At 35.8% G+C, this 13,157-nt stretch overlaps 1 protein-coding gene across 5 annotated transcripts in view; it reads left to right on the top strand.

Annotated features, from left to right (window-relative positions):
- LOC135210010 (inter-alpha-trypsin inhibitor heavy chain H3-like) overlaps nt 1-13,157 on the top strand; it is a 360,551-nt gene that overhangs the window by 281,108 nt on the left and 66,286 nt on the right. For 4 of the 5 annotated variants that reach the window (XM_064242770.1, XM_064242772.1, XM_064242773.1 and 1 more), the window contains exons 4-5: nt 1,819-1,905; nt 4,925-5,035. In XM_064242770.1, the coding sequence (XP_064098840.1) occupies nt 1,819-1,905; nt 4,925-5,035 (198 nt within the window). The remainder of the gene's footprint in view (nt 1-1,818; nt 1,906-4,924; nt 5,036-13,157) is intronic. The other variant, XM_064242774.1, reaches the window with a different exon arrangement.

Below are 13,157 nucleotides of genomic sequence, written 5' to 3' on the forward strand. Positions count from 1 at the left end.
GGGACGTCTGAAATTTCTCTCTCTCTCTCTCTCTCTCTCTCTCTCTTCTCTCTCTCTCTCTCTCTCTCTCTGTTTGTTTGTCTGTCCATTTGCCTTCGTTCGTTCCTGTCCCTGTTGACGGTCTCTCATTAATTTTTTTCTCTCTCTTAAAATTCCTTAATCTTCATAACTGCCTCTCTCTCTCTCTCTCTCTCTCTCTCTCTCTCTCTCTCTCTCTCTCTCAAAAATTCCCTAAAACTCACAGCTGCATCTTTGCATAGTACACGGACATCTTTATAGCTCATTGTTTAACGTCTAGGATGTCAGGACGGCGGTGGAAATAGCCTCTGGAGTGGCTATGTCACCTCGATTTCGGAACGTCGTGTTTTTTTTTTTTTTTTTTTTTTTTTTTTTTTTTTTTTTTTTTTTTCGTATTTATATTTTCATCCTCGCCGAATGCGGAATTGCGGAATTGTTCGTCGTTCTGTTGCTTTTAAAGGGACGTTGTCCGATGTCGTTGTGTTTGTTGCTGGTGTCGTTTCTCTGTTCGGTTTGTTCGAAGTATGTGTTTTTCAGTATAAGGTGTGTGTAGTGCACTTATATAGTATTAGTATAGGGGCAGCATTGGCCTTCATATATTTGTAAAAGTGTATGTATATATGTAGTATACTGTACATATATTTTTATAACATATATGTTAACATATATATATATATATATATATATATATATATATATTATATATATATATAATAAGAGGAGAGAGAAGAGAGGAGAGAGGAGAGAGAGAAGAGTGGGTGGAGAGATAAAAGAGAGAGAGAGAGAGAGAGAGAGAGAGAGAGAGAGAGAGAGAGAGAGAGAGAGAGTATGGAGTTCCTGAAGAAAATAAGAATGGAGAGTGTCTAACGTAAATTGTAACCAATACCTAATGACTCGTTCTGTGCTAGAGTACTGATGTAACATTCTGAATGAAATAGCATTGCCTAACTTCACAACTACTAAATCAATAATTGCAATTTTGAATAGCATGTATAGTATGGGAACAGAGAATGGGATTGTTATACCAGTCTGTTTATGATTGTCCCCAAAATTTACCTGTTCTTAAACCTTCATTTTCTCAATAACCAGTAAATCCTTGTTTTCCCACTAACCAGTAAATCTTCATTTTCCTACTTACCAGTAAATCCTCGTTTTCCCACTAACCAGTAAATATTAATTTCCCATCTGATCAGTAAATCTTCATTTCCCCTCTAACTAGTAAATCGCCATTTTCCCTCTAACTAGCAAATCTTCATTTTGCCAATAACCAGTAAATCCTCGTTATGCAATCTCCATTTTCCCTCTAACCAGTAAATCTTCTTTTTCCCTCCAACCAGTACAGTAAATCCTCATTTTCCCACTAAACCGTAACTCTTCATTTTCCCGCTAACCAGTAAATCTTCATTTTCCCTCTAACCAGTAAATCTTCATTTTCCCGCTAACCAGTAAAGCCTCATTGCACTACTAACTAGTAAATCTCCTTTTTCCTTCTAACCAGTAAATCTCCTTTTTCCCTAACCGGTAAATCTTCATTTTCCCCCTAACCAGTAAATCTTTATTTTCCCAAACCGGCAAATCCTCATTTTCCCTCTAACCAGTAAATCTTCATTTTCCTTCTAAGCAATATGTACTCATTTTTCCTCAGAACTTTAAATCTTCATTTTCCCCCTAACCAGTAAATTTTTATTTTCCAAAACCGGTAAATCTTCATGTTCCCCCTAACCAGTAAATCTTTTCTTTCCAAAAACCAGTAAATCTTCATTTTCCCCTCTAACCAGTAACATGCTGTCGATTTTCTAGGTGTATCATCGCAATTCTTTAAAATGACTTCGTCTCGACTGCCTTTTGTATCGGCCATAGGAAGATCGCTGGCAAAGTATATCTATAGTAAGTCTCGGCTTCTTAATAAGAAACTGCCCTTTATCTGGATAGGTTACCTGCTGTTCATATATCTGCCAGAGAGTCTTAGGAAATTCTTAACTGGTGCTGTTTAATATACCTCGTCCAGCTTAGCTTTCTGAAGCTGCTTTTATTTGGTGCTTTCTGCCGATGTTATTATTTATTGTAATTTGTACAGTTATCATTTATTCCTTTGCTTTGATTTAGGTGATTACAGATTCTACAGCAAGGTTATCAGCTGAGATTTGAAGGTAAGAATGTGTGTCATCCAATAAACGAACTTTAGATTAATAATTTAGATTGTAATGGATTATACGCTACATAAGAAAATAAGAGATTTTACTGTTAAGTTTAAATTAGATGGAAACAGAATTAAACTGGACAGTTTACGTTGATGAATTCGTGGTGGAATTGTGATTTTCATAATAATGTCTTTTATTTTTTTTGTTAGTCCACGATTAAATCACTGACTTCGCTTCGAATATGGCTTTAGCTCACTTTTTTTTTTCTTTTGTAAAAAATATTTTACTGGTTACAAGTACTGAATATTAGTATGTAATTGTGTATACGTTAAATTTGTGTATATATGCATTATGGCGTCGTTTATATTTGAAGGTGTAAAATTATATTAATGTAATTTTGCATTTGCTGAGTAGATAAATACGTATTTGGTTATATATATTTATATAGTAGATATCTATATTTATTTATTTATTTATGTGTGTGTATGTGTGTCTACTAAAAGGAGAGAGAGAGAGAGGGGGGGGGGAGGGAGGTGGGAGGGGGGCGGGTAGTGGGGTTGAGAACTCACTCACTATAATTGCATTTTGTAGAATGAAAAGCAAGACATTCCTGAGAGAGAGAGAGAGAGAGAGAGAGAGAGAGAGAGAGAGAGAGAGAGAGAGAGAGACTAATACAGAAAAATACTTCAGTAATAGAGAGAGAGAGAGAGAGAGAGAGAGAAGAGAGAGAGAGAGAGAGAGAGAGAGAGAGCCATCAGCACTAATAACTCACTAGAAATTGCCCGCAACCACACTGCTACTCCTATAGTATAGTCTCGAGGCGATCGTATTTCAAATGTCATCGGATTCACAAGCTATTTTTAAATGGGAGACGGTGAGAAAGGCTGGGACGGGAGGAACCCATCACAGTGTGTACTATAATATAATATTAGCCTTTAGGGGGGATCCTGTGACTCACCACCGCGAGTCCTTGAGTCTGTGAGTCTTTGACTCATTCCTTGAGTCAGTGAGTCTTTGTGTCATTGTGGAACACCCATAAAAATATTGGAGATTACGGCGAGTGGATATTGTGTAGGTGAACGTTTTAGGTGATTGTGGGAATTCTCTCATCATCCTGTTGATGTTTTTCCTCATTAATTTTCCGAGGTAAACTCTCTCTCTCTCTCTCTCTCTCTCTCTCTCTCTCTCTCTCTCTCTCTCTCTCTTATTGTCCGCTCATTTGTCTTCCTTAATTCTTGCCCCGGTGATGTTTTATCTCATTAATTTTCCAAGGTAAACTCTCTCTCTCTCTCTCTCTCTCTCTCTCTCTCTCTCTCTCTCTCTCTCTCTCTCTCTCTCTCTCTCTCTCTCCCCAGTGATATCCACAGACCGCCTTATTAATTAGCAAAGAACGACTCTCTCTTTCAACACTCTCGCCGTTGTCGTCCGCAGAAAATAGATAGATCTATCTATTTCAAACTTCCTGCCCCACCTGTGCCCCCCCACCCGGGCCCCAGGGGTGCGGGGCGGTTGGGCGCGTTCAGGAAAGATAGTAAACGCTTCTCCTCGCTTTGTAAAATTTGCTATGTGACTCATCACAGAGATGCCTGCTTTGCATTTTGCTGTACTAGATGGTTCATATTTGAATTCTGACGTTACAGCAATTTCGGAAAAGGACCTTTATTCAAACCAGCTTCAGTCAAAAGAAGGGCCGTGTGTATGCCTTGGAGTTTTCATATTATTATTATTATTATTATTATTATTATTATTATTATTATTATTATTATTATTATTATTATTATTATTATTTTAGAGGCGGCCATTTTGATTAAGCTTAAGTCCATTGCCATGCCTTAGAATCTCGTACAGAATAGATTCGCCACTTCCGGCAAAAGCAAAAACCGTACGAAAAGAATAATCAGTCGAAAATGAAACGGGTAAAATTAAAGGCAGTTGAGTAAGAATAGTGAAGTGACAAGCTTTCGCATCAAAAGTTCTTCATCCTCCTCGGATGCATCATTCGCGATGCGCACTTCCAAACAACGCCTCCCTTTCAAGGAACTCATTAACCCAAATACGCGGCATCAATAACAGTTGTTTTCTCTCGGTGTCCTTTCAATAAAGTCCTTGTCTCTGTCTGTTCCTTAAACGACCTGTTGAGGTCTGACCTCCAGCTTCTCGGCTGCCGAGAAGGCCGTTGTCATGCAGTGGGGCCACCCCACCTGGCGTAATTGGGGATTTCATTTTTTTAATCAGTGTTTGTGTCTGACTGTTTTTCAAGGACTTCGTATCGCATGGCACTCGGCTTAACAAGTTTTATTAATGGGGATAAGCGTGAAAGTACGATGATTGTAATTTGATAGAGGGATTTACAAGCACATGCTGACTGAGAGAATGCAGGAGAGCCGAGGTATGTCTGTATGTACGTAAATGCTTGCTTACGCACAGTTATATTGGCGTATGATATATGATATATATATATATATATATATATATATATATATATATATATATATATATATATATATATATATATAGCTTGACATTGGTAATGCCTACTATATACGCTTTTTATATATATATATATATATATATATATATATATAATATATATATACATACATACATACATACACACACACACATATACATATATATATATTATTATGGTATATATATATATACACACATACATACATACACACTATGTATCCAGTATATATCATGCTTTCTCTCTCAGAGGCTATTACGATAATCCTGAAATAATATCTTCATCATTTTTGCAGAGGGGTCCTACTGCCACGCGATGTGGGATGGCATCCTGTGTTGGCCTCCTTCTCCGTACCAAGCTGTGGCCCTTCTCCCTTGCCCCCCCAATGGCCTGAACTCGAGAGGCAGTAAGTATTGCGTTGTGTTTATCTTTAGTTTTTTTTTTTTTTTTATTTCCTCACTCATTTCGGTAACGTATGACTTTCATGTTTACTTTTAGATTAGCAATAAGAAATCTGAGATGTTCAGGGAAACAGCAGTTCATAACTACATATGAGACGTTCAGGAAAACAGCAATTCATAACTAATGTTTGAGATGTTCAGGTCAAGAGCAATTCATAACTACATGAGACGTTCTGGACAACAGCAATTCATAACTGCATTTGTAAGGAAAACAGCAATTCATAATTACATATGTTAATTATGATAAGGAAAACAGCAATTCATAATTACATATGAGACGTTCAGGACAACAGCAATTCATAACTACATTTGAGATGTTCAGTAAAGCAGCAGTTCATAACGACATCCTATTTTCCACTGTTTTTTTATTTTTTCTAGAAGCTTTGTCTTTTTCTTTTTGTCATACACGTTTTGTTTTGAAATTGCTTAATGCAACTTTCGAGACATTTTCAATTTGTCCTGGAATCCTTGTATTTTTCATCTCTCTTGTTATGTTTAAGATTGCCTATTGGTATTTTTTGTCACATTTTTTCAGACATCCTGTGAATATTTTTGTCAAATTTCTTTCGACTGAGAATGCTATGTCGGTTTATTCCACAATATTTCTCCATTTGACTGTATTCTTTGTGTAAAATATTTAATTGAATAATTGGGATTTTGTCTATTTATTTATTGTCTATACTCAACATTTTTCTAGTCTCCACTGCTAGAATTTATATGCATTCTTATGTGTTGAATGGGATTACGTTTTATTTTTGAACCCAACCTCCTGACTTTCCAGCCTCCTAAGTTCGAGAATATTAGCTTTTCTTTGTGCTTTAAACGACATCTAGGTTTCCGACCACAAGATCTTTTCTCGCATGTTTTTGGTCGTTTTCATAATAGTACTGGAGCATTTTGCAACATTCTTTGATTCCTGTGACTTTCAAGAGTTAGGCTCTGCAATTTCAGGGCCACTGTCTTGTGTGAGTGTGAGAGATAATTTTCTTATATTTTATAAATGCGTTCCCTTAGCCAAAGTTCCTCGTTGGACGAGTGGTTTTCGCGCTCGGCTACCAATCCGGTGGTCTATCTCCGCTCGGCCAACGTGGAATCAGAGGAATTTATTTCTGGTGATAGAAATTCATTTCTCGATATAATGTGGTTCGGATCCCACAGTAAACTGTAGGTCCTGTTGCTAGGTGACCAATTGGTTCCTAGCGCCGTAAAAATATCTAATCCTTCGGGCCAGCCCTAGGAGAGCTGTTTATCAGCTCAGTGGTCTGGTAAGCCTAAGATATACTTAACCTTTTCCCTTAGCTAAATCTTAACATCCAACTGCCCCAGTGCCTATCGAGGGTATCTTTGTTGAAGTGCAGTAAACACAAGAGGTTTTAGTTTTGTGAAACTGACGAGATATCTCAAGGACGCTCGTGATAAATGTGTTACCGTCTGCTCTGTGTCCTTCTCGCCCTCCAAAAAATAAGAATGGCTATGCTACACTCTCCGGGCCTTTTTTTCCACACTCAATTTAATGTGAAATTAAAGTCACTTAGTCTTGAATATCTCTCAGGTTTCAGCTTCTTATGGAGTGAGTGCTTGCATTCTTGTTAAGTTTATCTTGATTTCTTTTGTCTTGTATTTACGGATTCTTATTTCAGTTTTTTCAACTTGCAAAGTAAAGGTTTCATGTTGGATAATGTTATTATGTTTGCTGATCCTCGTTTCAATTTTTGCAACTTTTATCGCGAAGTTCTTTTAAAGCGTTTGTACACTAAGTGGGTGCTGCTCAAGAATATTGCTCATTAAATTCTGTATGAATAATTTGGGATACTATTTTCTTTGGATCATAGTGGATTTCTTGAAGAAGGGACTGCCACCCCCCCCCCCCCCCCCCCCCCCCAGCTTTATGGGGATAAGTTGGTATCTGAAAAAGTCCGTTGTTATTGGGTTCATGTACCTGTTATATACTTTCTGTGCGCATGGTGGTGGTATAAGTTCCCGATGAGTATGCATAGTGGGTTAGCTTCCAAAATGATATATATACCCGCAAGTAATACACAAACAATACGCATATATACATCAATGTTGATGTGACGGATGTTGGAGAAATTTTCGCACATAGGGTATACCAGAATTTCGTTGAAGTATATTTGACTTTCAAGGATACGTCCTGTGTTTTCGCAGTGTCCAGTATTCTCACCGAAATCTATATTATCGTGCTATCGTACCATAATTCTCTGAAACAGAGCGAGAGAAATTTCCTGAAACCTGAAAAAAAGTTATTTTATGGCCGAATACTGAGCCAAGACCCCCCCCCCCCCTTTTTTTTTTTTTTTTTTTTTTTTTTTTTTTTTGTTTTTTTCTCGTTCATAAGGTATATAGTTCCGAACTACCAGCTTATTTTACCGGGAAATGTACAGATCACGTTTTCTGCAAAGTGAAGTAAATTTGCTCCAGGCTGTGCTGAATTATTTTTATGCTTTGAATATAAATAAATATTCACCCATGTCCAAGATTTTCACCGATTTTCTAGGGCAATAGATTAATTTATGTATATAAAGTTTACAATTCTTAAATTTATGACTATATATAATAATATATATATATATATATATACATATATATATAAATATATATATATATATATATATATATATATATATATATACATTGTAAGATATGTGTTTGTCCACAGTTCATAAAACAAAATTTTTTTATTAGGCAGGAATTATAAAATAAAAAAAATATATTCCTGAAACACCACGTGAAAACGAAAGAAAAATTATTAAAATTACTTAAAAATTAAAATGATTAGAATCAAAATCATTAAAAACAACACAAAGCAACAACCACACGCGAACAGTGGAAATCTAAGCAAATAAATGCAGGCGGTAGAGGCAAAGAACCTGAAAGCGCAAAAACGAGGCGACAGACGAAGTTTTGATGAGAACCGAGCGTGTAGACTCTCTCTCTCTCTCTCTCTCTCCTCTCTCTCTCTCTCTCTCTCTCTCCGAGAGAGATTTAAGAATTATTTTTTCAGGTGGATTTCGTGTACATTGTCTTTGAAGATTTAGTGGAAATAGAACAGAAGAGACTCTCTCTCTCTCTCTCTCTCTCTCTCTCTCTCTCTCTCTCTCTCTCTCTCTCTCTCTCTCTCTCTCTGGGAGAAAGAGGGATTTAAAAGTTCATATTTAGGTGGATTTCGTATGCATTGTCTTTGAAGATTTAGTGGAAATAAAATTGAGGAGAGAATCTCTCTCTCTCTCTCTCTCTCTCTCTCTCTCTCTCTCTGGGTTGTGGAAATTAATCGTCTTAAGTAGGATAATCACCTAATTATTTTAGCGTCAATATTTAATTCACGTTTTCCCGTAGAGAAGTAGGTAAAATTGTTCCTGGGATAATAATTGTGATATGAAGATAAGGGTAAAAATGATTAATTCAGACTGATAATTACTGTATAATCCTTGATTAAATTCAAGGCCGCCTCAGTGGCGTGATCGGTATGGCCCTGGCCTGCTACCTCGGTGGCCGCGAGTTCGATTCTCGGGCATTCCACTGATTGGTTAGAGATGTGTATTTCTGGTGATAGAAGTTCACTCTCGACGTGGTTCGGAAGTCACGTAAAGCCGTTGGTCCCGTTGCTGAATAACCACTGGTTCCATGCAACGTAAAATAAACATACAAACAATTTTGATTAAACTGATGACTTGCCTTTGATTAAAACATAACTTCGTAAGCAATATTGAAATGAAATACGCATAATGAGACAAAATAACAGCGTAAAATTATAAATAAAGTGAGAGAGAGAGAGAGAGAGAGAGAGAGAGAGAGAGGAAAAACACCATTACGCTGAAGCGTCGGTGAAACACTACACACATTGAGACAGGAGAGACACCGTAACAAACGAACACAGAGAGAGAGAGAGAGAGAGAGAGAGAGAGAGAGAGAGAGAGAGAGAGAGAGAGAGACCACACTGAAGAGCGGTGAAACACTGACCTCTCCTGGAGAGCTTAAACCATCAACAACAATGGGAAAAAAAAAAAAAAAAAAAAAACAAAAAAAAAAAAAAACCTGTGGGATGCAGTTGCCCAGAAAAAGCCACATGAGCGCAATCAAATTACCATCTTTGCGCAAAAACACACCACACTCCCTGCATTTCCATGCTAAAGCATAAACAGGCTGAGATGCCAGCGACAAAATTTTGGTAAAGGCCAGGAGAGAGAGAGAGAGAGAGAGAGAGAGAGAGAGAGAATTGGTTACTATGCGACTTTTAATTTTTGTTGGCTGCATTGTGCATTGTTTGGAAATGAATATATAAGGTGAAATAATTCTACCCTTCAGTCTAAAAAAACTGACAAAAATATTAGTAAATTGTCTCATATATCATGTACGTGATGCTCAAATCTCTATGCGACATGACTCCATAGGATTTCGTTCAAATTCACTAACTGGCAACCTAGCATGCTCCATATTTATCTTTTATTTCAATGCGAAAACGCGAGTATCGCATACAATAAGGCCACAATATGTTTCATAAGAGTAAAATCTGTCATATTTTTAAAAATTTGTAAGAAAATGTCACGTGTAGCCAAACTTCAGAAAAACCCTTATGAAACATTTTCAAAACTTTCGTTCACTCATTGCTGAAGCATTTGACCAAAACGAAGTCGCCATCAAACCTCAGTTCAAATGTTAAATAAATAAAAAAAAGAAAGAAAAAAATTGTCGTAACATTAACAATGCTTCCAAAGCAAACATAAAATTTGAAATAGTCCTATTTGATTGCTTTTACCCTCAAGCTGAAAAAATGTAAATATGTATATACAAAAGTAGAATGCGCCCACCGATATCAACGTGTGAGGGGAGCATGTGTAACGTATCAGTGTCGGTGCAACAACAACCACCTGGTATATAAGTAGGTCTACAATGAGTAGCGACCATTAAATTATCTTGAAAACATTTACTTTATGTGTTAAAGGAATATTTGAATTTTCATGCATAATTATTTGTTATTTTTCTTAAATATTTCCAAAGTGATAGCATACTAGCAAATATTTGCCTATTTGTCAAAGCCAAGATATTATTCCTAGGCCTAGGTGTTAGATTTCTTTACTTTACACTTAACATTCACATCTCTATATTAAGAATTTCTGGCCAGAAAGCAAATGAGATTATCTACACATTCTTGCACTTCAAGTTACCTTATGAAAGAATGAATTATGCACCAAAAGCGAGCAGAAGGACTTTTAAGAAAATAATATTGTAAACCAGTTGAAAAACAAGTGTTCCATATGCCTTGATATTAATACTTATGATATTTCGATTAATAACCATCTTCTCCATATGACCAAAATCATCATCTTTTATTCCTCAAAGAACAGGTAATCTCTACAAATAAAACAATTAGTAAAGATTTACATCTCAGGAAGCTTAGATTATTTTTCTAGGCCTATAAATCATTTTGCCAACATACAGGCAGCTTAAAACACACGCCTGAAACTTCAACATTCAAAGAAAACTGGTTGTAATTCGTATTCCTCAAAGAACAGGTGATCTCTACAAATAAATTCATTAGTAACAGATTACATCTCAGATGGCTTAGATTATTTTTTTAGACCTATAAAACATTTTCCAACATACGCAGCCGAAATCTTCAATATTCAAATAAAACTTGTTTTAAATCATATTCCTACATTGAAATTGTTGTTATGACTGTTGAGCTTATTAGGTCTACTGTCATAATGCTGCAGACATGGTTATGTTGACCAGTCCGAGGAGCATGTTAAGTGCGCTTTCATTGCTGGCACCGCTGCTAACCTTATCACACCACACTGACTACACTTGAACTGAGCAACGTAAAGATAAAAAAATTAAAAAAATCAATTCAAATAACACAAATTAAGAATTATACCAATGCATAAAAGAGATCATATCTATTTAACCATAAGGAAAATAAGGTTAGCTGTGAATTCGCAAACTTTTCGATGAATGACATTACAAATAAAAAAGAAAAAAAAAATATGCACTACTTGGCAACATCACGTTGAGTCTGATATGTACGATACAAAATGAATCGTGTCGCATGAGATTTGAGCCCCACTGTACATAAAGGTCTAGTGTGGAAATAAGTAAGTTTTGCATAAAATAATTATCTTTTCTGTGTCAGATAGGAAGCTCATAAAGGAAGATGATATCTTTTGATGTTATGCAAATAAATACGGGGAATCTTGTCTATTTTCAACATGTAGAAATGACGGGAATTTTTTTAGATTGCAGTCATTGTTCTCATTGAAATAATAGAGGAAATTAGATAAAAGATGTTCGACAACCAGTAACTTTTAGTAAAATTACAACAAATATTATAATTATTTTTACTTTGAGAACTCAGAAAATCATTTCAGCAGTGTGCAAATTACAGTAAAATTTTGTATTACATATTTTACTGCTTTTATTAAAAGAATAGAAGAAATGAGAAAAAAAAAATCGTCAGGTTATGTTCATATAGCATGACGTCATCAACATCAGATTTCAGTAAAATTAATACAAATTTTAATTACATTTTTACTGTCAAGACTCAGAAATTCAATTTAGCAGTGTGCAAATTACAGTAAAATTTATATTACAAATTTTACTGCTTTTATTGAAAGAATAGAAGAAATCAACAACAAAAACCTTCTCAGCATGTTCTAATAGCATGACGCCATCACCATCAAATTTTAGTATACTTGATAAAAATGCTGTTAACAATCAGCTGGCAACAGTGCACACATGACCAATTCCTTACTGAAAATATCATTTGTCAGTCAGTTGATTTCAATTTCTTGATTAGGGCCGTGGCCACTTTTCATCACTGTGCAATTTTTCGTGTCACATTTCATTTTTAGTTTTATCAAATTTTTTTTCTGAAGGGTGGAATTTTGAAGGTTTTATTTTGCCGTGTTGGGTACCCTTTTTTTTTCCCCTTCTGTTATGACACACGGTTTTGACATTTTCAGGCATACCGTATAACCTTAAGTGGCTGTAGGGTAAACATTCATGCTCTCTCGCTCTCTCTCTCTCTTTCTCTGTGTGTGTGTGTGTGAATATATATATATATATATATATATATATATATGTGTGTGTGTGTGTGTGTGTGTGTGTGTGTGTACATATGATATATGCATTAAGCTACAAATGTCCTTTAATATCTAATTCACTCCACCTCGGAATTAATATATTTTCATGTATGTTAACCGGAGGTGAATTTTTTAGCTCGATAAGAAATCCCCTTCTGTTAAACATATATTAATATTTTTAATTCCAGGTAGAGTGAAATAGATATTAAAGAATATTTGTGGCTTAATGCGTATATATGAATCACGGTAATGTGATATGATTCATATATGTGTATATATAATATGTGTATATATATATATGACTGGTAAAAATGTTGTTTTACAACAGAATTCCATCTAATTGGCTTACCTGTGGATGGATCTCTTGGTATAAATACCACCTTTTCTGTAACTTTTCTCATTCACCTACCTGAAGAGGGAGACAGCAGTCTCTGAAATATAGTATTTTCTCTTTATATTTGGCGTTTCTATGGACTCCTTTTATTAGGTGTATACACACACACACACACATATATATATATACATAATCTACTATATATATGCTATATATTCAAATAATATCATTATAATTATAGGAGGTATGTAATATCTATAGGTATATACTATATATTAGACATGGCTTTGCTGTGTACAAGCCTCCGACATGTTGAAGATACACAGGTGTTCCCTGAAAATCCCGTGTAGGTATAGTCGCGCGTGTATTTGAGGATCTGTGCCTCATTATCAGGAATGCTCAAAGGAAACAGATAACAGGGAACGTAGTCGACCTGAGCCTGCTTTGATCGGCGATATAATTGCCTGGAGGAGGATTGTCTTCTGTCATCCTTCTAAATGAGGTTTGCCAGAGACGAGACGAGGCGTCTTCATCTTCTTCCGTAACAGCAGTCTCAGGCGGGTAACAAACGCGCCTCGATACGTTCGATACATACAATGACAGGGCTGGAGAAAGAGATTTTTCTTTATTTAGAGT

Source organism: Macrobrachium nipponense, chromosome 39 (assembly GCF_015104395.2).
Source record: "Macrobrachium nipponense isolate FS-2020 chromosome 39, ASM1510439v2, whole genome shotgun sequence".
NCBI lineage: Eukaryota > Metazoa > Arthropoda > Malacostraca > Decapoda > Palaemonidae > Macrobrachium > Macrobrachium nipponense.